The sequence below is a fragment of the Bufo gargarizans genome, chromosome 2 (assembly GCF_014858855.1).
Source record: "Bufo gargarizans isolate SCDJY-AF-19 chromosome 2, ASM1485885v1, whole genome shotgun sequence".
In the NCBI taxonomy this organism is placed as follows: Eukaryota; Metazoa; Chordata; class Amphibia; order Anura; family Bufonidae; genus Bufo; species Bufo gargarizans.
In genome coordinates this window covers 78,809,317-78,829,135 of record NC_058081.1, presented here as the reverse complement: position 1 = coordinate 78,829,135, position 19,819 = coordinate 78,809,317, and the positions used below count along the sequence as shown (strand labels likewise).

Here is a 19,819-nt window from a genome sequence, read left to right as displayed (position 1 = left end):
GCAGCAGGTTATAGAGCAGGAGGAGCTGAGCAGATTGATATATAGATTTATGGGAAAAGATTTGGCAAAACGCGTTTTATTGATTTACATCTCTGCTCATTCTGGGCGGTCCTATCAGTGATTGACAGCTGTCTGTATGTACACCTATATGGGGAAGGCTGTCAATCACCGAGTAGGACCGCCCACATGACTCCTAAGCCCAGAATGAGTAGAGATTCAAAGTAATGAATCCTTTCCCACAAAACTATATATCAATCTGCTCAGCTCCTCCTGCTCTATAACATGCTGCCTGCCGATTACCCTGCAATTTCATGGCGAAAGGTTCCCGTTAAGGGTCCATTCACACGTCCGTAATTTGGGTCCGCAAACACTTTCAATTGGGCTGGAACGGATGCAAATCCACATTTCCTGGATCCACATCCGCATTTTCGGGATCCGCAATTTTGTTCCTGAAAAAAATAGAACATGTCCTATTCCTGTCCGCAATTGCGGACCAGAAAAGGCATTTTCTATTATAGTGACTGTGATGTGCGGTCCGCAAATTGTGGATCGCACATTGCAGGTGTCCGTGTTTTGCGGATCCGCAAAACACTTACGGACGTGTGAATGGACCCTAAGTCTGACTGAAAGAGAAATTCCCTCCTAAATTCTTAAAAATCCCCAGTAAATATATAAGTCCTTGAGTCATTCCCTTTTATTTATTTCTTAGTTAAAACTGTGCAAATTGGTGAGCTGATTGAGTTCTACTTTTCATACAGATCTCCAAATCCCGAGCCCAAACACAGAGATGCAAACTGTTAAAATTCTGTCTGCCAGCAGGCACCACTAGGGGGAGCTTCGGAGTGTACAGCATACATTTAGCCCTATTCAACTAAACAATAATAAAGTAAGCAGCAAGCTGTAAAGCTCCCCCTAGTGTCGGCTGCAGTTAGAACTTTATCACTTAAAGGAGTTTTCTGGAAATTAATGGGGTTGTCCTAGATTTTCCTACTGATGGATAGGTCATCAATATCTGATCTGTGGAGGTCCAACTCCTGATACCTCTGGCGATCAGCTGCTTGAAGAGGCCGCGGCGCTCCAGTGAGACCAGTAACACCACGTTCATTAAATCACATGGCCTAGGCACAACTCAGTCCCATTCAAGTGATTGGGCCTGGGCTGCAATACCAAGCACAGCCACTATACTATGTATGGTGTTGTACTTACTAAGCAGTGAAAAGGCTAAAGCCACGGCCTCTTCAAAAAGCTGATCAGCGGGGTGCCAGTAGTGGTACCCCCACTGATCATCAACTGATGACCTAGGCCATCAATATCAAAATTGTGGACAACCCCTTTAAATATTGATTTTAAAACCCTTTTAAGGCTACTTTCACACTAGTGTTCGGGGCTCCGCTTGTGAGTTCCGTTTGAAGGCTCTCACAAGCGGCACCGAACGGATCCGTACAGCCCCAATCCATTCTGAGTGGATGGGGATCCGCACAGCCCCAATCCATTCTGAGTGGACGCGGATCCGCTCAGAATGCCTCAGTCTGGCACAGTTTGTCCTCCGCTCCGCTCAGCAGGCGGACACCTGAATGCTGCTTGCAGTGTTCGGGTGTCCGCCCGGCCGTGCGGAGCCAAACGGATCCATCCAGACTTACAATGTAAGTCAATAGGGACGGATCCGTTTGACATTGACACAATATGGTGCAATTTCAAACGGATCCGTCCCCCATTGACTTTCAATGCAAAGTCAGGACGGATCCGTCTGACTAACTTTTAGACTTAGATTTTTTTTTTCTGATATATAATGCAGACGGATCCGTTCTGAACGGATACCATCGTTTGCATTATAGGAGCGGATCCGTCTGTGCAGACACCAGACGGATCCGCTCCGAACACAAGTGTGAAAGTAGCCTTACTTTATGTCTATGGAGATTTGGAGAGAAAAAAAAACGGAGAGATTATTACATCTCCAGGACTTCCATTTATTGGCGATTTTCTGACTTTAGGTGGAAATGTTCTTTAACTCCAAGGACACCAGATATGTGTAAAATGACACAGGCAATTAGAAAAACTATCAAAAGCAATTGTAGATTTTTTTTAAATGCCCACTTTTTCATAAAACATGTATGTGCCAACATATCGGCTGTAGGGAAGCAATGGAAAGGATTTCCATTTTGTACTGTTTAAATATTAAATTCTTTAGAACGCCGGGGTACGTGATTAAATAATATTTTTTCATAATTATTTTTTTTTTGCCAAGTGCCTGCCTGGTAAATGCCTAGTGTGCCCCTGAAAAAACAGAAGAACATATATATATATTTATAATTAGACTCCATTAAAAGACTATATACACCAAAGGTATATAAATATCACCCATGAATTACATTGTGCATGCCACTCACATAGGAAGCAGCCATTTTGTGGGTGGAGTCCTATGATTACAGCCAATCCTCACGAAGTTGTAAATCATAGAGAAGTGTACTAACAGAGACCACAAAATGGCTGCCTGCACGTGTATTGCAGGGCTAGGCGCACATTATGTCATGGCGGAGGACCCAAAATAATAAAACAAAGGGACAGATTTATCATGGCTGCCTATAAGAAAAACTTCCTTTCTTGCCCATAGCAACCAATCACGGCACAGCTTTCATTTTACCACAGCAGTTTAAGAATTGAAAGTTGAGCTGTGATTGGTTGCCAAGGGCAACGAGGGGGCATTTTCCTTTTACACACTCCTGATAAATGAGGCCCACAGTTCCTTATAAACACACTCCAAAGTCGGCCGAACAGTTTGGTCGCATCCTAGAATCATTCGTCCTCTTCATACCCCAGAACTGTAACAGAATATCAGACCCCATTTAGGCTGCTGCTTCCTCAACCGCTAACAAGTCCCAAAGCGCTAGCTTCATGCATGATAAAGGCCAAGTCAATCCAAAACCTGAAAATTCAGGGGTGATTGCGGTAAGATGGGATACGTGGAGCTGTTGGGTGAGGTACCCTAGGGGTACACTGCAGTACCATGCACAGCCGCACTCATGCATGGGGCTGATAGGATGGAGATCAGACCATAACTGGTCATCCATTGATGGTTTTTCTCAAGCAGACACTCTTAGGGCCATTCATAAATAGTTTCTTGGCGCCGAGTTTGAAGTTTTTTCTGCCTAAAAACTAACATAAAAAATGGGTCTTGCTTAATCTTTGGGCAGAATCAGCGTTGTACATCCTATTAAATCAATGGGAAGAGGAAATAAACAGTCATCAGAGTCAAAATCAGCTCAGAAAATGGCTTGTAATTAGAGATGAGCGAACTTCTGTTTTAAGTTCGGCGTCTAAAGTTCGGCTTCCGGTTAGCGGAGAATCCCGATCTGGAACCGGATATGGATTCCGACTTCCGTTGTGGTCCGTGGTAGCGGAATCAATAATCGGCCATTATTGATTCCGCTACCACGGACCACAACGGAAGTCGGAATCCATATCCGGTTCCAGATCGGGATTCTCCGCTAACCGGAAGCCGAACTTTAGACGCCGAACTTAAAACAGAAGTTCGCTCATCTCTACTTGTAATACAAAAATCCGCCTCCAAAATGCGCTTAGAAAACAAGATAATTCTGAGGTTTGTTTTTTTTGAGCGTTCATGCCTCAAAATCAGTTCCCAAAAAAACGCCTCCCATTCTTTCTAATGGGAAGCAGCACTTTTTTAACCCGACATGGAAAAAAGGAGCAGCATGCCCTATCTTGGTTCAGAATCAGTTCTGAATCTCCCACCGAAATATATGGGAAGCAAATAAAACAGCTGCATACAAGTCCATGCGGTTTTGTAAAAACCTTTCAAACAGCTCCACATATCTCAGCTTCCCAGACCATTTCGAGAGCGGCATGAGGTGAATACTAGGATTACCTCTAGTCTAATCTTGCAGGATTTGAACTGAGTTAGCCTTTATTATCCTCAAACGTTTATGGGAAATATAGAGCTCACGACTGTAAGCACTGCAGCATACCCATGTGTGTGTCAGTGACACCGTGCAGCCGCCATATCTGTCAAAGTCAACCTGGGAGAGTCTCCGATTAAAACCTGTATCAGGGCAGACACGGGGGTGAAGCGGCTATAGACAGGGAAAGCAATCTGGAGGTTGTGAACAATCACAAAAATATAACAAACAGCAGATGTGAAATCTGTGTGGAAGACCAAGCTGCAGGAGGGTGCGGAAGAGCCCGTATCCATACCCATATACCAGTTTGGCCAACATGTCCTTCTCTTGATGCAAGGAGCAGGTTCTCCGTCTGTTGTAGGGAGACAGTCTTACGGTTGATGCTGCCCTCTCCCTAGGGGCCTGGCTATGGTGTGTAAGCGGGCGGTGGTTGGAAAGGATTCATGACGTCATACTCGGCAGGGTAAGAGTCAGCTTCCATCTCTGACAGCAACTCCAGGGCCTGCTCCTCTTCTTCAGAAGGATAATGGCGTAGGAGGTTGGCAGCGGTGGCGAGGATGGATGCTCCCCCTGCCCCGGCCACCAAGTAGAAACTTACAGCAAAGGTGACGTAGACTTGGGAGCCGTGATACTGTTTGTGTTGCTGCTGGAGTGCGAGTATGAGCTCCGAGGCCCAGTAGCAGAAACCAATAACCGTAGCACATTGCAGAACTGTAAAAGACCGAAACCAAGAAGGGAGAGAGATTATTATTTAGAAGCCACCGATCCCTAGAATGTGGAGCGAGAAGCGCGCACATATCACACCCTCCTCGCTGCAGGACATGGGCTCAGTAGAAGACTACAGGCCTGCCTCGACTCCCTCCCACTGCTCAATATGTGAGCTCCTCTCTCTCCTCATTGGAGGGATTGGTTGGGGTCTCAGCGCTTAGACCCCCACTGATCAAAACTTTTGATAGGTCTCTATGACGTATCAAAAGTTTTACCAAAACTCAGTGATCCTTTAAACAAAAAATATCAATGTCCTGATGTCTTCAAATCTTTTTCTATACTGTGCAGCTCCTCTTCTCTCAGTCACACAGACGTGCGCTTAGGAAGTTACCTGTGAGTATGTGGGCAAAGGCGTAGCGCCTGGTAATTTTGAGAGCAGGATGTTTGGGGCCGAAGACGTCAAGCAGGAAGGCGGTCATACTGCAGGCGATACCCAGGAAGCAGAAGCCAGCGATGACTCGGAGGAGGAGTATCGTCTGGTGGTTCATACAGAACTCTGCAGAAACATACAACATGTCATTAAGTCTAACGAGCTCCTGTTCTGCAGGCCGCTCCCATCTCCCCTCTGGATATACTAAAAATTACCCCCCCTTCCCCCCAAAAAAATGACTATTTGCAGGTCCTTTCCTTGGCCAGTGTTGTGTGCCTCGTACCTAGTCTCTCGTTCAAAAAAGTGGGCACGACTAAAGCAATGCAGAGAAGCAGGAATATTTATAGATTCCACGTGAGAAAGTCTGCCTCCCACTGTTCCTGCGGTGGGTGTCCGATGTGGATAGGCCCTAACTGCATGGGGGCTAATCCATGACATACAAATCTGAGGGTCAGGCATGGATTTCTGCTGCGGATAATACGAGTTGTTTTTTTTCCTGCCATGTGGACATGCCTTGGAGGACTACAGGGGCGTTTGCAAGAGCATACCCGCCGATGCTGGACTATGGCAGGGGCTATAACTAATGGAGATAAAAAAAAAAAAAAAATAGAAAGACCCGGGGAGGACTACCCAGGTATCTTACACCAGGAACCTGTGATACTGTCATGAAACTCACTTGTCAGCAGCTCCGGATCCTCAGTTCCCAGGACATCTGCCACCCCCAGCTCCTGGCGTTTGCACGTTCCCCCATGGATATGCAGCCAGGCAGGTTCTGCTAGAGCAGTGCACAGGGCTGTGATGGACAATGCACCGGGCAGGGCTGATGCCAGGCTTCTTTCTGGCTGCTTGGGCAAAGAGTGAGCCCCGTGACCTCGTCTCCTCGGCATAGAAGAACCACCGGACCCGCCGGCAGCAAACATGTCAGGTGCTGGTTTTAGTCTAGAACGATAAATGAGAGATAATACAGGACGATATTCCACACCTGTTAGGAGACACGTCAGAACGACGGGCGAGGAGGGACAGGAGATCTAGACGTTTGTACGCAGCACATGTAGAAATTGTACAAAAATCACCAACTTTGTTCCTGCTGCTAATGTTTTTGAGGGGTTTATTCATTATTAATAATGACAAATTAATATTTGCCATACTAACCTCCTCAATTCCAGCACTGCTGCAGCTGTGACAAGGTTTTAGTTGCAGCGATGACATGCTGTATACCACACCTGACTGCTGCAGCCAGTCACTGGCCTCAGCAGTATACAGCATTGTGATTTTATTTTTTTATTATCTTTACCGATCTTGGGCAACCCCTTTAAATGTAAAATGTGCTCCTGCTAATTTAATGTATTTTTGCAGTGACATACACTATATCAGGCATGCGCAACCTGCGGCCCTCCAGCTGTTGTAAAACTACAACTCCCACAATGCCCTGCTGTAGGTTGTTCGGGCATGCTGGGAGTTGTAGTTTTGCAACAGCTGGAGGGCCGCATGTTGAGCATGCCTGCACTATATGATTTTAATATGATTTTACAGTTTTGATACCCTCTGGTGGTTTCCACCTATGCGGAATATACTCATTTAGAACATGCAGTATAATGTAAGGAGACCCTAAGAGATGTTAAGTACATCATCAGTGTCACTTAAATCCAGAATAGTATCTTGTAAGAAGGCAACCGAGTCTCCTGTGAGAACAGGGCCACCTCGTCCTCAAGATTGGTGGAATCTGGTCTTCACAGTTTTACTGTATGACAAAAGTCTTGTGGTGGAAAGCTCCTTTAGGCCTCACGCACACGATTGTGTCCATAAATTGGCCCACAAATCATGGATCCACAATATATGGATGTCTTTGAAGTGCTCTTAACCGTTGTCTCACTCCCATCAATAGAAAGGACTATTTACGGTACATCCACATATTTTGCTCTAATTGCGGCGGGGCATGGGAGCCAATAATTCCTTTACTGGCCATAAGGGGGGCACTGGGGGGACATTACTGGCCATAAGGGGGGCACTGGGGGGACATTACTGGCCATAAGGGGGGCACTGGGGGGACATTACTGGCCATCTGGGGGGACATTACTGGCCATAAGGGGGGCACTCGGGGGGACATTACTGGCCATAGAAGAGGCACTGGGGGGACATTACTGGCCAGTATTGGATTGTGGTGATTAATATCACCTTGGTGGCCCTATTTCAATTTTTCACTGTGTACTCAATCACCCCTTAATTCCACAGTTTCTTTCCCTGTACTGCCTACTTTTACCTCTGCTTACAATCAGGTTGCTATGCAGGTCCGTCTATGTGTTGAAGGACAGAGGACGCAGAAGCACACAGCCTGCAGGGTCACATTACAGACAGCCAGGGACTGTAAGTAAATGATTACAGCCAGGTCCTCCCCAGCAGCTGATAACAGTGCCTGGGCTGTGTGCACTTCTCCCTGTCCCTGCGCTTGGCAGACACTCCCTCACTCAGCAGAGCTGGACAATGCAGAGTTGAAGCAGCGCAGACCAGGGAAGGGAGATCTGCCGTCTGCTCAGTGTATGAATGAAAGCAACATGTGGTAAGAGGACCCCTTTGTGCTGCAGGAGATTAACCCTTTAGGGGGGGGGCTCTGGTTACTGACACTTTTGGGGGGCTATTGTTACTGGCTAGTGAGGGCAGGCGGGATTAGCCTCAGAGGAAGGGCAGTGGCGGCCATCTTAACTGAATAGGGAAATTGCAGTTTTATGCAGACTGGTTGCTAAGGGCTGAATCTTATTAAATATGGGGTAAGTCAGTCTAATAGTAACTGATTCTGGAATATCATGTTATTAGTAACTACATATATGAAAATTGAAATTAGGGTCTAAGTGTGACAGTTATCCTTTAAGGGGGGACATTACTGGCCTTAAGGGGGGCACATTACTGGCCATAAGAAGGGCACGGGGGGGGGAGGCATTACTGGCCATAAGGGGGGCACTGGGGGGGGGGACATTACTGGCCATAAGGGGGTCACTGTGTGGGGACATTACTGGCCATAAGGGGGCCCATTGCTGGCCGGAAGGGGGGCCCATTGCTGGCCGGAAGGGGGGCCCATTGCTGGCCGGAAGGGGGGCCCATTGCTGGCCGGAAGGGGGGCACTAGGAAAACTAGCCATAAGGGGGTACTAGAGCACAGTATGGGGGAAATTACTACTGTGGAGCATATTTCTACTGTGGGGGAGTAATTACTATGTGTGGCACAAAATTACTACATGAGGGCAGTGGGGGGAATTAATCTAAGGTTTTATTATTATTACTGGAGGCACTCTAGGTGGCATTTATAGTTGCTGTAGACACTATAGCGACATTATTTCTCCCGGGGTCACTATTTTTTCAGCAGCATTGTACCTGGTGAGCAGGATTACAGAAATACATAAAAAATACACTCGTGCGTAAGGCCAGATTCACACAAGTGTAACATAGGAGTGTTTCGGTGCCCGTATGGTGGGAGGTAAAACGACCGGCGTCACAGGGATCCGGCATGCTATTAGCTTGGCTCATTCCACCCGCCATGTTTTCCAGCAGTAATACAGATGAAAAATAATAAAAACGCTCGTCATGCGGTTGCTTGAGAAAGGCCATGACCGTCGAAACGTGAAAAAATCCTGCAAAATTGAAGACAAGCGAGTGCTGCGGTTTTTTGACATATACGACACGTCACGTGGAAGATGCCGCCATGGGTTTGTCACCCAGCTCTTCCAGGCAGGCGGATAGAGATCCCCGCTGGCCTTTATGGAGGTCACCCAGCTTTTCCAGGACCAGATATAACTAAGGGACATAATTTTACTTTATTACTAAAAACCGTACCAGTGCTCGGTAGCGTCGTCTGCGATAACGGATACGGGGAACATTTCACTGTCTGGAAACAACCGCTTTGTCGCCGCTGATCACCCGGACGCGGTACGGTCACATTAAGCCACGTTCACACTTGTCTGAATCCAATGATACCAGCAGACATGGCTACGCCTATGTATACGAGCCTGTCTGAGAGCAGGAAGCTTCTATAGGACGATCAGATGCATCACACACTATAGAAACCCAATGTGTGATGTCATCATCAAGTGCTCGGCGTATAATAAGCCAAGGAACACCATACAGGGTGTCCCCGAGTGCCCCCAATCCATCCCAGCCCCCCAAACACATTCACACCTACCCCTGACACACTCATAACCGCCATCCACAGGCCCCTTCTCCCCCAATCACCCCGACTTTACTAACCGCAGCTCCCGGTCCTCTGCTCCCCCGTAGCTCGGCTATAACCACAGCTGACTTCCGCCTCCTCCCTGCGTCATCAGCGCCCCCTACCATGTATGAAACAAGAGGTTAAACCCTGACGTCTTCAAAGAGGGAAGCCATATTTCTGGAGTCTCTCGAGCTATACGCGAATGCTAAAATAGCCAATCCAAAATGGCGTCTCAGGAGAGACAATGATGGAACGTTCTATTTTACCTCTAGTGAATAGAATGTTGAGTCATTTTGAAAGTGTAGTTCTGCGAGTGACCGGGAGAGGGAGCAGTGGATGTACCGGCATACACTGCGACTGAGGAAGTGAAGTGGGAAAACCGGGTGAGGGTGAGTGTCATGTGAGAGGGGGGACTGGGAAGGTAACGGGAGGCCGATAGAGCGGCTGGGTGACGTGTGAGGAGCACCGTGTACACGGCTGTGTATAGAGTTGACAAAGAACCATGCATACTGGCCCTCTTTCCGGGTGTTCTGAGATAAGGAACATGTGCGGAATAGGTGTACAACGCCCTCCATGTGTTATTGTGAGCGCCCCCTTGTGGTAGCTGCGGGAAGACAGAATTTTATCATTTAAAGGGGCACAGCTATGGCATATCCCGTGACTGTGCCATAAATATGCATGATGAGACCACCCCTTTAATGGACCTCTCCAGGAATGGAGCACCGATAGGCGGTTCCCATGAGCCGCTGTCTGTGGTACTTCCACTCTTCCTGGTATAGAGAGCCCCTTTATTGTGCTTCCTAATGGAGGACCCTCACCACAGATATTGATGGCTTATTCTAAGGACTTCAGTCCTGGAGAATCCCTTCCGGAAGTAGATTATTGATGATCTGCCCTCAGGATAGGTTATCAGTATGAGATCAGTGGGGGTCCGACTCCCAGCACAGATCACAGTGGTCTGGTGAGCACTGCGGCCTCCTCACAACATACCCAGCACAGCGCCATACATTGTAGAGTAGTTGCCCATTCTGACTGAGCTGCGCCTAGGTCACGTGACTGATGAACGCGACGTCACTGGCCTAGGAGAAGGCTGCAGCGCTCAACAGAGCACCGCGGCCTCTTCAAACTGCTGATCAGCTGGGGTGCCAGGAGTCGGACCCGCACCGATCAGACACCGATGACCTGTCCTGAGGATAGACCTTCAATATTATACTCCCCTAAAACCCCTTTAACCCGTCCTGCACCATGGCATACATTTACAGCTCTAGTGGGATTTAGTTCCCCCAAAGTTGTGAGCGGCCATTAACCAGTTGGATGCCATGGTCAGTGGCCACCCTGGAACCTCATTGGTTTTACAAAGGGTTGAGGCCCCGTCTGTAAGCCCATCTTTTGTTCCTACCTGTATTCTGAAGTCGCTGATGTTTTACTTTCCTCCACAGAATAGATGAAGTATGAAGGACTCGCTGACCCTGCTGAACAGAGTGAGCGCTCACCCTGACTCCCGCTGCTGGTTCCTGGCATGGAACCCCACCGGAACTCTCTTGGCATCTTGTGGGGGAGATAAAACCATCCGAATTTGGGGCAAAGAGGGTGCGTACTCTTGAGACTGCATGCTGTACCACATAAATCAGTCAGACCTCATTCACATTGCTGTCCATATTATCAGCCCATACTTCAAAGGACCTGAACATGGATGATCCTTGTATGAGGTCAGAAAAAAAGGGTCTATCTGCCTCCCTAATAAGAGCGCCACTCTTGTCCAAAGGCTGTGTCTGGTATTGCAGCTCAGCTTCAGACAAGTGAATGGGCCTGAGCTGCACCCACCGCTGAATCTATATATATATATGTCAGGACAAACTGTTGTAATTCCTACACCGTTCACCTGATTTGGATGTAAATACCCTCAAAATAAAGCTGACAGTCTGCAGTTATGGCACATCTTGTTTTTTTTTGTTTCATTTCAAATCCATTGTGGTGGTGTACAGAGCCAAAAATGTTAGAATTGTGTCGATGTCCCAATATTTATGGACCTGGCTATATATATATATATATATATATATATATATATATATATATATATATATATAGATTCAGCGGTGGGTGCAGCTCAGGCCCATTCACTTGTCTGAAGCTGAGCTATGACCGATCTTCACCAAATCTGGTCTCGGCTCTCTAGGGCGTACCGTTCCTGAGATATTCCCAAAAAATGACCTGCATTAGCCAATAGAAGCCTGCCGGTCTTTCTCTTCATATCCCAACTGCCATACACACAGTCACATGTCCCTTATCAGCCAATAGAAGCTCGCAGGGCCTTAGTCTCCACATACACACAGTTTTTCTTCAGGTTTCCATAACAACCCAGCCATGTTTCTTCACTGCTGTAGGTCAACTTTAGGCTAGGGCTACACGATGACATGTGTCGCGTGAATTTTTTTATAATGATAGTCTATGGTGTTGCACTGCGACATATGAAATGTTGCGACCGCAACGCGACAGTCGCAGAAGAATCCATCTTGGATTGATTTTTTGCGACTGTCGTGTCGCAGTCGCAGCATGTCACATGTCATAGTGCGACACCATAGCCTATCTTTCTAAAAATTGTTGAGACAAAATGTTGCGTGACACGTCGTCGTGTAGCCCTAGCATTAAAGGGTCAGGGCACTGTGGAGGTCACTGTTAAAGGGGCGGGCACTGTATAGGTCACTGTTAAGGGGGCAGGGGCCACTATTAAAGGGGCAACTGCTGTGGAGGTCACTGTTAGGGCACCAGGGTACTGTGAGGTCACTGTTAAGGGAGCGGAGTACTGTTAAGGTCACTGTTAAGGGGGCAGGCCCCTGAGGAGGTCACTGTTAAGGGAGTGGGGTGCTGGGAAACTCACTGTTAAAGGGGTGGGCTGCTGTGAAGGTCAAAGTTAAGAGGATGGGCTGCTGTGGAGGTCCCATTTTATAGTGGGGGGGGCAGTGTTGAGGGCTGGGGCACTGTGGAGTTTACTGTTAAAGGGGTGGGGCGCTGTAGAGGTCACTGTTATGGGGGATACTGTCGATATCTTTTAACGACACACACAAACATTAAATTAAATAGATGTAATATACCCGTGCGAAGCCAGGTCCTTCAGCTAGTAAATGATAATTATTGAGACACACACAGCCACACATCTCAGCCCCTTGATGTAAGTATGGCTAACAACAAAATGGAGGCCAGGCCATTGATAACAGTGGAGCACGGTGGATTACAGGTGGACCATAGCCTCCCTCACTGTAATAGTTTCTCGCTTCTGTAGGGGATAACTGGATATGCAAGTCAGTCCTTGGAGAAGGTCACCAGCGCACCATTCGGAAAGTAGCATGGTCACCCTGTGGCAATTACTTGGCCTCTGCCAGTTTTGATGCCACCACTTGCATCTGGATGAAGAAGACCAATGACTTTGAGGTAAAGGGAGACATTTAGGATAAGCGTTACAAACCAGAATAAGCGCAACTTCATACATATAAGATTATGGGAGTACCTGGTTTTATTTAAAAAATTTGTTTTCTTTAGTGTGTCACCACCCTTGAAGGCCACGAGAACGAGGTGAAGTCTGTGGCCTGGGCACCTTCTGGGAATCTCCTGGCAACATGTAGCCGTGACAAGAGTGTGTGGGTTTGGGAAGGTGAGCTTATTTCAGTAGCTATGTAATTAATGACAGGCTTTAAATGGGGTCGTTCACCCCTTCGGACCTTTTCTGTAGGCCCCTCAGCGTGGCTGGACCCACAGTGGGAATCATACATACCTGATTGCAGCCACTGGGTTCCATTGCTCACCCATCAGCTCTGCAGGTCATGATTTTTTTCCCATGTTAACATCTGGTTTGATGTAGGTCACGTGGCCAATGACTGGCTGCAGCGGTGATGTGTCCCCTATGAGTCATGTCACTAGTTCACGGGATATACAAGGGAAATGTTGCCTGGGTCAAACTGGATGTTGACATGGGGAGAACTGGGACCTGCAGAGTCATGGACCTGGAACCTAGTGATGAAGATCAGATAAGTATGCTGGTCTTGCCACGCTTGGGTGGGGGTGGGTTTGGGCTGCAGAAAGTCCCCAAGGGTGAAGAACTCCTTTAAGACACGATACTCCTTATTGCTATGATGTAACCAAAAATAAAGCGCTAAGTTGCCATCACTAATTAGACTTGATTTAAAAATTGTCTAACGTTGTGTCTACAGACCTATGTGTCTTTATTGAATCAGACTGCAAACTAGCCCTGTGCAGTCATAGTGTCCCTTCCATCTGTATATTTGGTAGGTTAGAAAGAAGTAGATGGAACCGTGTCTCCCCCCAACCCTTTGAGTAGTGAAAATTGTGTCCTATACTTACCCCATAACTACTTCAGTGGGTTCAGCGCCCTCTTCCTCAGTAAATATTAACTGGGCCTCCACCATTTCTTCCCGTCTGCCTTCCCAGTTGTCACAGCAAGTATTACCCAGCCCACCTTCCTCTCCGGTAGTGTAGCAGAAAGATCTCCCAAGCTGATCCCCCGTGTACTCACCTGCCATGTGCTCCGGTGAAGTGCCGTTTACTGGCAAAAGCTATATACAAGCAGCTTATTGGGTGCCGCCATATGTAGCGTACTGTCCAGTCTTGCGCTGCACTGCAGGAGTGGTCTGTGAGAGGTGAGGTGGAGGTAAGTGAAGTCAGTGAGAACATTGGACACCAAGTGAAAACACACCTCCACCAAACCCATGATGGGCAGCATCTTATCTTTACGCCACATGAACCTTTGCTTTGTTAAAGGCTTTGGATACCTTTTGGGGCTTTATTAAAAATTTTCAGCAGTTTTTGTAATACATGTGGTTAAAAATCAGTCTATTTGCATACTCGCTCCTGAGTTCCATCAGCTGTGGACTTATGTGAAGCCTTATCTCTGATCTCCTGACATCATAAACACTCATTTATGCCATATTCTTAGCAGTTTGATAAGAGTTTAGCTGGAAGGAGGGGCAGTCTGCAAACAGACTGATGTATTACAAAAACTGCTTAAAACTTTTAATAATTACCAATAAAAAATAAAAAAATTATTAGCCAAAAATTGGGCTTGAGGGAATCGAGCTTTGGATCATAGATTTAAAGACAATTTGTTCAAAAACGTAATTTTTAATGCTGTTTCTGTACAGCGTTAAAATGTATTTGCCCCATGTAGGCAAAATTCATCTCCCCCAAAGTTGCGCGAGACTTAGGAAAATGACTTTGGTATTCCTATCTGCGCATTTAAAAACATTTTAAAATTGAATTTGAAGTTGGCTTTGGTATCGAAGGTACCAGCCAGTACAAAGCCCACTTCTGATTCCTATTTTAAAATGTTTTTAAATACGCGGATAGGAATACAGTAATAATTCACTGAAGTTTTGCGCAACTTCGAGCGAGACAAATTTTGCCTACACAGAGCCGGTGCATTTTAATGCTGTACAGAGACTGTAAAATACAGTCATAAATAAATTGCCCCGAAGGTGTTTGTAGCCTTTAAATTGTGTCACAGCACCAATTACATCAGCAAATGGCTGACGCCTCGGGCAATGCTATTATTCTTATTTTCACTACATAACCTTTACATCTTGTATTTGCCGTTTACCGCAGTTGACGAAGAGGAGGAATATGAGTGCGTCAGCGTACTAAACTCGCACACGCAGGATGTGAAGCATGTAGTGTGGCACCCCAACCAAGAGGTGAGTGGTGGGAAGTCAGCAATGCACCAAAAGAAAAACAGGATTACAGTGTGCGTTAAAGGAGTCATTTTATCCTAGCACTGTGTCCACAGCAGGAGCTACAAAATGCAGGTGGTGGGTGACTACACTGGACTTCGTGCTCTTGTGGATTTCTGATGGTGGTACACAGCTGCCAAGGATAGGAGCATGGTGGCGAGGATCATGAGTTACTTGGATAGTATACATTTCTCATGTACAGTATATATCTGAGGGGGTCAGAGTGTGGAAGTGGCAGGTGACATTGTTTTCAGCCTTCCAGAGTTCATTTCTAGGCTCTTCCTGGTGAGGAGCTTGATGAGATAGAAGGAGTGCTATCAAGTGTTATGGAAGTCTATGGCCTGTCTTCTCCTCTCCTGAAGTGACCTGGTGCTCTGCAGTCTCTTGGGCCTTTTTCACACGGGCATAGCGTGTGAGGGACGGATAGGATGTGGGTGCGTCGTGGGAAAATGCGCAATTTTTCTGCGCGAGTGCAAAGCGTTTTAATGCGTTTTGCACGCGCGTGAGAAAAATCGGCATGTTTGGTACCCAGACCCGAACCGGACTTCTTCACAGAAGTTCGGGTTTGGGTTAGGTGTTCTGTAGATTTTATTATTTTCCCTTATAACATGGTTATAAGGGAAAATAATAGCATTCTTAATACAGAATGCATAGTAAAATGTCCATTGAGGGGTTAAAATTAATAAACAAATTTAACTCGCCCCATCCACTTGGTCGCGTAGCGGATCTCCTCTTCTTTCTTCATAACCTGGGTAAAGGACCTTTGATGACGTCACTGCGCTAATCACATGGTCCATCAACATGTGATGGACCATGTGATGAGCGCAGTGACGTCACCACAGGTTCTTTTCCTCAAAGAAGAAAGAAGGGAAGCCGGGCAAGTGGATGAGGTGAGTTAAATTATATATTTATTTATATATATATATATATATATTATTATTTTTTTAACCCCTCCATCACTATTTTACTAAGCATTCTGTATTCAGAATGCTATTATTTTCCCTTATAACCATGTTATAAGGGAAAATAATAAAGATCGGGTCCCCATCCCGAACGTCTCCTAGCAATCATGCGTGAAAATCGCACCACATCCGCACTTGCTTACGGATGCTTGCGATTTTCATGGAGCCCCATTACCCTTCTATGGGGCCTGCGTTGCGTGAAAAACGCACAAAATAAAGCATGCTGCGATTTTTCACGCAAAGCACAAGTGATGCGTGAGAATCACCGCTCATGTGCACAGCCCCATAGAAATGAATGGGTCTGGATTCAGTGCCGGTGCAATGCGTTCACCTCACGAATTGCACCCGCACGGAAAACTTGCCCGTGTGAAAGAGGCCTAACACTTAAATCTCCTATAGCAGGAGACCCGCTGTGAATAATCTCAGAGAAATGCAGAGCGTCCAGTGTAGACAGTAGTTTGATAGATTGAGCTGTCTACTGCCATGTTACCGTCACTAGCCAGGCATTATTATTTAGTAACTTTGTCTCTCTGTGTAGTTATTGGCCTCGGCCAGCTACGATGACACAGTGAAGTTGTACCGTGAAGAAGAGGATGACTGGGTGTGCTGTGCCACTCTGGAGGGCCACACGTCCACTGTGTGGAGTTTATCTTTTGACCAGAGCGGGGAGCAGCTGGCCACCTGCAGTGATGATAAGACTCTGCGGATCTGGAGACAGATAAAGTCTGGAGAAGAGGAAGGTAATGAAATGCAATGGGAAATGACTGTGGAGACAGAAGTGGTGATGTCATGCATGTGCCCTGCTACAACTTTGTGTGAGCGCCGTCCTTATAAGAAATAATGGCATCACGTGATGCGACAAACATTGTTTAAAATGTATTATACAATAAGGAGTCAGGACTCATGTCCCAATGTTCAATCCACAAAAAAACCCTGATCCTTGAAATTAGCTTCTATTTCAGTGAGATCCTCGGATTGAGCCCACAGATCCTAGAAAAAATATGTGCGAATACAGCACACTGAAATAAAATACAGCCATGTGCCTGAGGCTGGTAAGGTGCCTCAGGGCTTCCTCACCAAGGCATATTTCAGGACCTGGTAAGGAGTTGTCTGTCTACGTTTCCACTGCAGCAAAGATGAAGGAGAAATTTGCGGTCAGATTCAGCTTTCCCAAATGTAAGAGGTTAGAGAAGCTGGACATGCAACGCTCAGCTAATTACCGCACCAGCTTCAGTTTCAGGCCTCTTGCACACGGCTGTGTGTCCCCCGTGGCCGTATTGTGGACCGCATACGGCAGGTCCACAATAGACGGGACACCGGCCATGTGATGCGGACCCATTCACTTGAATAGGTCCGCAAATATGGAGATGCGGTGCGGAACGGAAGCACTACGGAGTGCTTTCGTGGGGTTCCGTTCCGTGCTTCCGTTCTGCAAAAAGATAGAGCTTGTGTTATTCTTTTTGCGGAACTGACGGATCGCGGACCCCTTTCAAGTTAATGGGGTCGTGATCTGCATGCGGCTGGCCCACGGTCGGTGCCCGAGCATTGTGGACTGCAATTTGCGGTTCGCAGCACACGTTCGTGTGCAAGAGGCCTAAGGAGGAGCTTTCTTTGTATGCTTGTGTGACCAAGCCCTTATATCCCATGACCTGGTCACAGTGATAAGCTATCAGGAGTATTCATGACAGTCTGCATATCTAAAGACCATGACTGATCATTTCTGACTGATTTGAAGGTTCAGTCAGAAGGCACGTTGGATTTCAGCACACCCCGATCTTTTATAGCTGCAGGAGACTGATCCCGTTTCTCCATAGAACTAAACTCGCACAAACTAAGTGTCCTGCCAGAGGGTGTGTAAGGTGTATGACCAGCTTTAGGCAAAACCATCACCAGCCCTGGTATCACAAGGCTTCTTTTTAGAGCTGTATACAGTGTTTGGGCAATAAGCACTGCAGAATAGACAGCCTCTTTTTCAGGTGCCCATACACAGTACATGAGCGTCGACCAAACCTGTTCATTTTGGAAGGACCGTCTGACCATCTATTGCAGTGATGGCTAACCTCCGGCCCTCCAGCTGTGGTGAAACTATGACTGCCAGCATGCTCCATTCATTTCTATGGAGTTCTGAGAACAGCCAAGCAAGTGTACACCTTGGGAGTTGTAGTTTTACCACAGCTGGAGTGCCGGAGGTTAGCCATCACTGATCCATTGTATACCGTGGTGTCTCGACCCTCCCCTGAACTCAGATGTAGGGGCAAATATCTGACATTTTGAATTTCACATCATGTTTTCTTGGGGTGGAAATGTTTAAATCTCTCCAGTTTCCTTAACCATTCACATTTTTATTTAGGTAAAAAAGATCCCACCTGGAAGTGTGTATGTACTCTGACTGGATACCACAACAGGACCATCTATGATGTCCAATGGTAGGTGTCATGTGTCTGTTCCTCAGGTTTAGTGCTGTTCTCCTCCTTCTTTGTCAGTGGATTGGCAGAAAACAAGGGGACATAGAAAGGGGTAACACATAGGGTTTGTTTTTAGTATTTAACCATGGAGACACATAGATGGGCACAGCTGTAGGCACAAAAGGTAGGATGCTTTTAATCAAGAATTTTTGCAACTTTGCTTCATTTTTTTATTCAGTTTGCATTGGAACAGTACATAACCTTTTAGACGCGCACATGGCCTTTAAAAAGGTTGGCCACCTTTTTTTTTGTATTTATTTTTTATTTTTTTGTAAACCCAGTGGCCGGGAGCAGGTAAGTATGACACTTTTGTTGCAGGTGTGACCAGGAGGTGGGTTTGCCAACCCCTTTAAACCTATGGGTAAGGAAATAACAGGGAGGGGAAGAGCTGTAAGTAGGGTGGATATAAACAGGATCATTCACAATCCTAGGTTTTGTAAGAGATGCAGGTACTTCATCAGTTTTATATGGCGTGTAGCCCTGACCTACTTTTTGTCACCTTTTACCAACAGGAGCCATCTGACAGGTGCCATTGCCACGGCCTGTGGAGATGACGCCATCAGGATTTTTGAAGAGGATGCTGGCTCTGATACTATGCAGCCAACATTTTCTCTGACCGCCCACATGCCCCGAGCCCACTCCCAAGATGTCAACTGCGTGGCATGGCACCCTAAGGAACCTGGTCTCCTGGCTTCTTGCAGTGATGATGGAGATTTTGCTTTTTGGCAGTACCAGCGCCCAGAGTAGTTTTATATATACATTGCTCTAAAATCCATCGTTTGACTTTTGAATTACTCATAACCTGAAGGAGAACTATAAAATCCAGGTCCTTTTATTTACACATCCCCCAGGAGTATTGGATATGAATTGTAGGTTACTTCAGAAGTGACTGCTGATAATAATCACCACGTCTTACTGCTATGTGTGTATTATGCTGGTGCATTGTCTATTATTTCATTTTATGAATGTGCATTTCTAAAATAAAGGATTGCTGACACCTGGGAGTCCAGAAACATTTTTAGAAATCTGGTGACTGAGGATTAACCCTTTCACTACCAAGGACATACAGTGCTTTTAGAAATGTGTGCAAATTTAAATGGAAAAACAAAAATTTTGCAAGAGCATAAGTATTCAGACCCTTTGCTATGACATTTCTTGTTTGGAGTCCACCTGTGGTAAGTTCAGTTGATTGGACATATTTTGGAAAAAAAAACTTCCCTGTCTATAGCTGGTCTCACAGCTGACTATATTAGAGCCATAACCAAGCCACGAGGGGGTGGAGGCACAGATCTGGACAAGCATACAAAAAATGTCTGCTGCACTGAACGTACCCAAAAGCACAGTAACCTCCATTTCTTAAATGGAAGAAATTTGAAACAACAAGGACTCTTAGAGCTGGCCT

At 46.4% G+C, this 19,819-nt stretch overlaps 2 protein-coding genes across 3 annotated transcripts; one reads left to right on the top strand and one right to left on the bottom strand.

Moving 5' to 3' along the window:
- Positions 1–3,543: 3,543 nt before the first annotated feature.
- On the bottom strand, positions 3,544–9,366 carry TMEM127 (transmembrane protein 127). Its single transcript, XM_044283099.1, has 4 exons — positions 9,288–9,366; positions 5,729–5,991; positions 5,014–5,178; positions 3,544–4,625 (listed from the first exon to the last, which is right to left on the bottom strand). Exons 2-4 carry the CDS (start codon positions 5,970–5,972, stop codon positions 4,321–4,323), a joined length of 714 nt encoding a protein of 237 aa, XP_044139034.1. The 5' UTR covers positions 5,973–5,991; positions 9,288–9,366; the 3' UTR covers positions 3,544–4,320.
- Positions 9,367–9,571: 205 nt separating this feature from the next.
- On the top strand, positions 9,572–19,414 carry CIAO1 (cytosolic iron-sulfur assembly component 1). Of its 2 annotated transcripts, none has more exons than XM_044279247.1 (8): positions 9,572–9,641; positions 10,692–10,842; positions 12,533–12,681; positions 12,790–12,901; positions 14,866–14,954; positions 16,491–16,692; positions 18,303–18,378; positions 18,930–19,414. In XM_044279247.1, the coding sequence occupies exons 2-8, from the start codon at positions 10,704–10,706 to the stop codon at positions 19,162–19,164; spliced, it is 1,002 nt and encodes a 333-aa protein (XP_044135182.1). In that variant the 5' UTR covers positions 9,572–9,641; positions 10,692–10,703; the 3' UTR covers positions 19,165–19,414. The 2 variants fall into 2 exon arrangements, with proteins under 2 accessions (XP_044135182.1, XP_044135183.1); XM_044279248.1 differs by lacking the exon at positions 9,572–9,641 and adding an exon at positions 9,685–9,798.
- The last annotated feature ends 405 nt before the right edge of the window (positions 19,415–19,819 follow it).

Bases quoted from the DNA above. Each gene is read 5' to 3' on its own strand.
- TMEM127 (XM_044283099.1), bottom strand. From the start codon at position 5,972: ATGTTTGCTGCCGGCGGGTCCGGTGGTTCTTCTATGCCGAGGAGACGA. The intron at 5,179-5,728 runs GTGAGTTTCATG...ATGTTTCTGCAG, and splicing joins GGATCCGGAGCTGCTGACAA to AGTTCTGTATGAACCACCAG. The intron at 4,626-5,013 runs GTAACTTCCTAA...GGTCTTTTACAG, and splicing joins CTTTGCCCACATACTCACAG to TTCTGCAATGTGCTACGGTT.
- CIAO1 (XM_044279247.1), top strand. From the start codon at position 10,704: ATGAAGGACTCGCTGACCCTGCTGAACAGAGTGAGCGCTCACCCTGAC. The intron at 12,682-12,789 runs GTAAAGGGAGAC...TGTTTTCTTTAG, and splicing joins AGAAGACCAATGACTTTGAG to TGTGTCACCACCCTTGAAGG. The intron at 14,955-16,490 runs GTGAGTGGTGGG...CTCTCTGTGTAG, and splicing joins TGTGGCACCCCAACCAAGAG to TTATTGGCCTCGGCCAGCTA.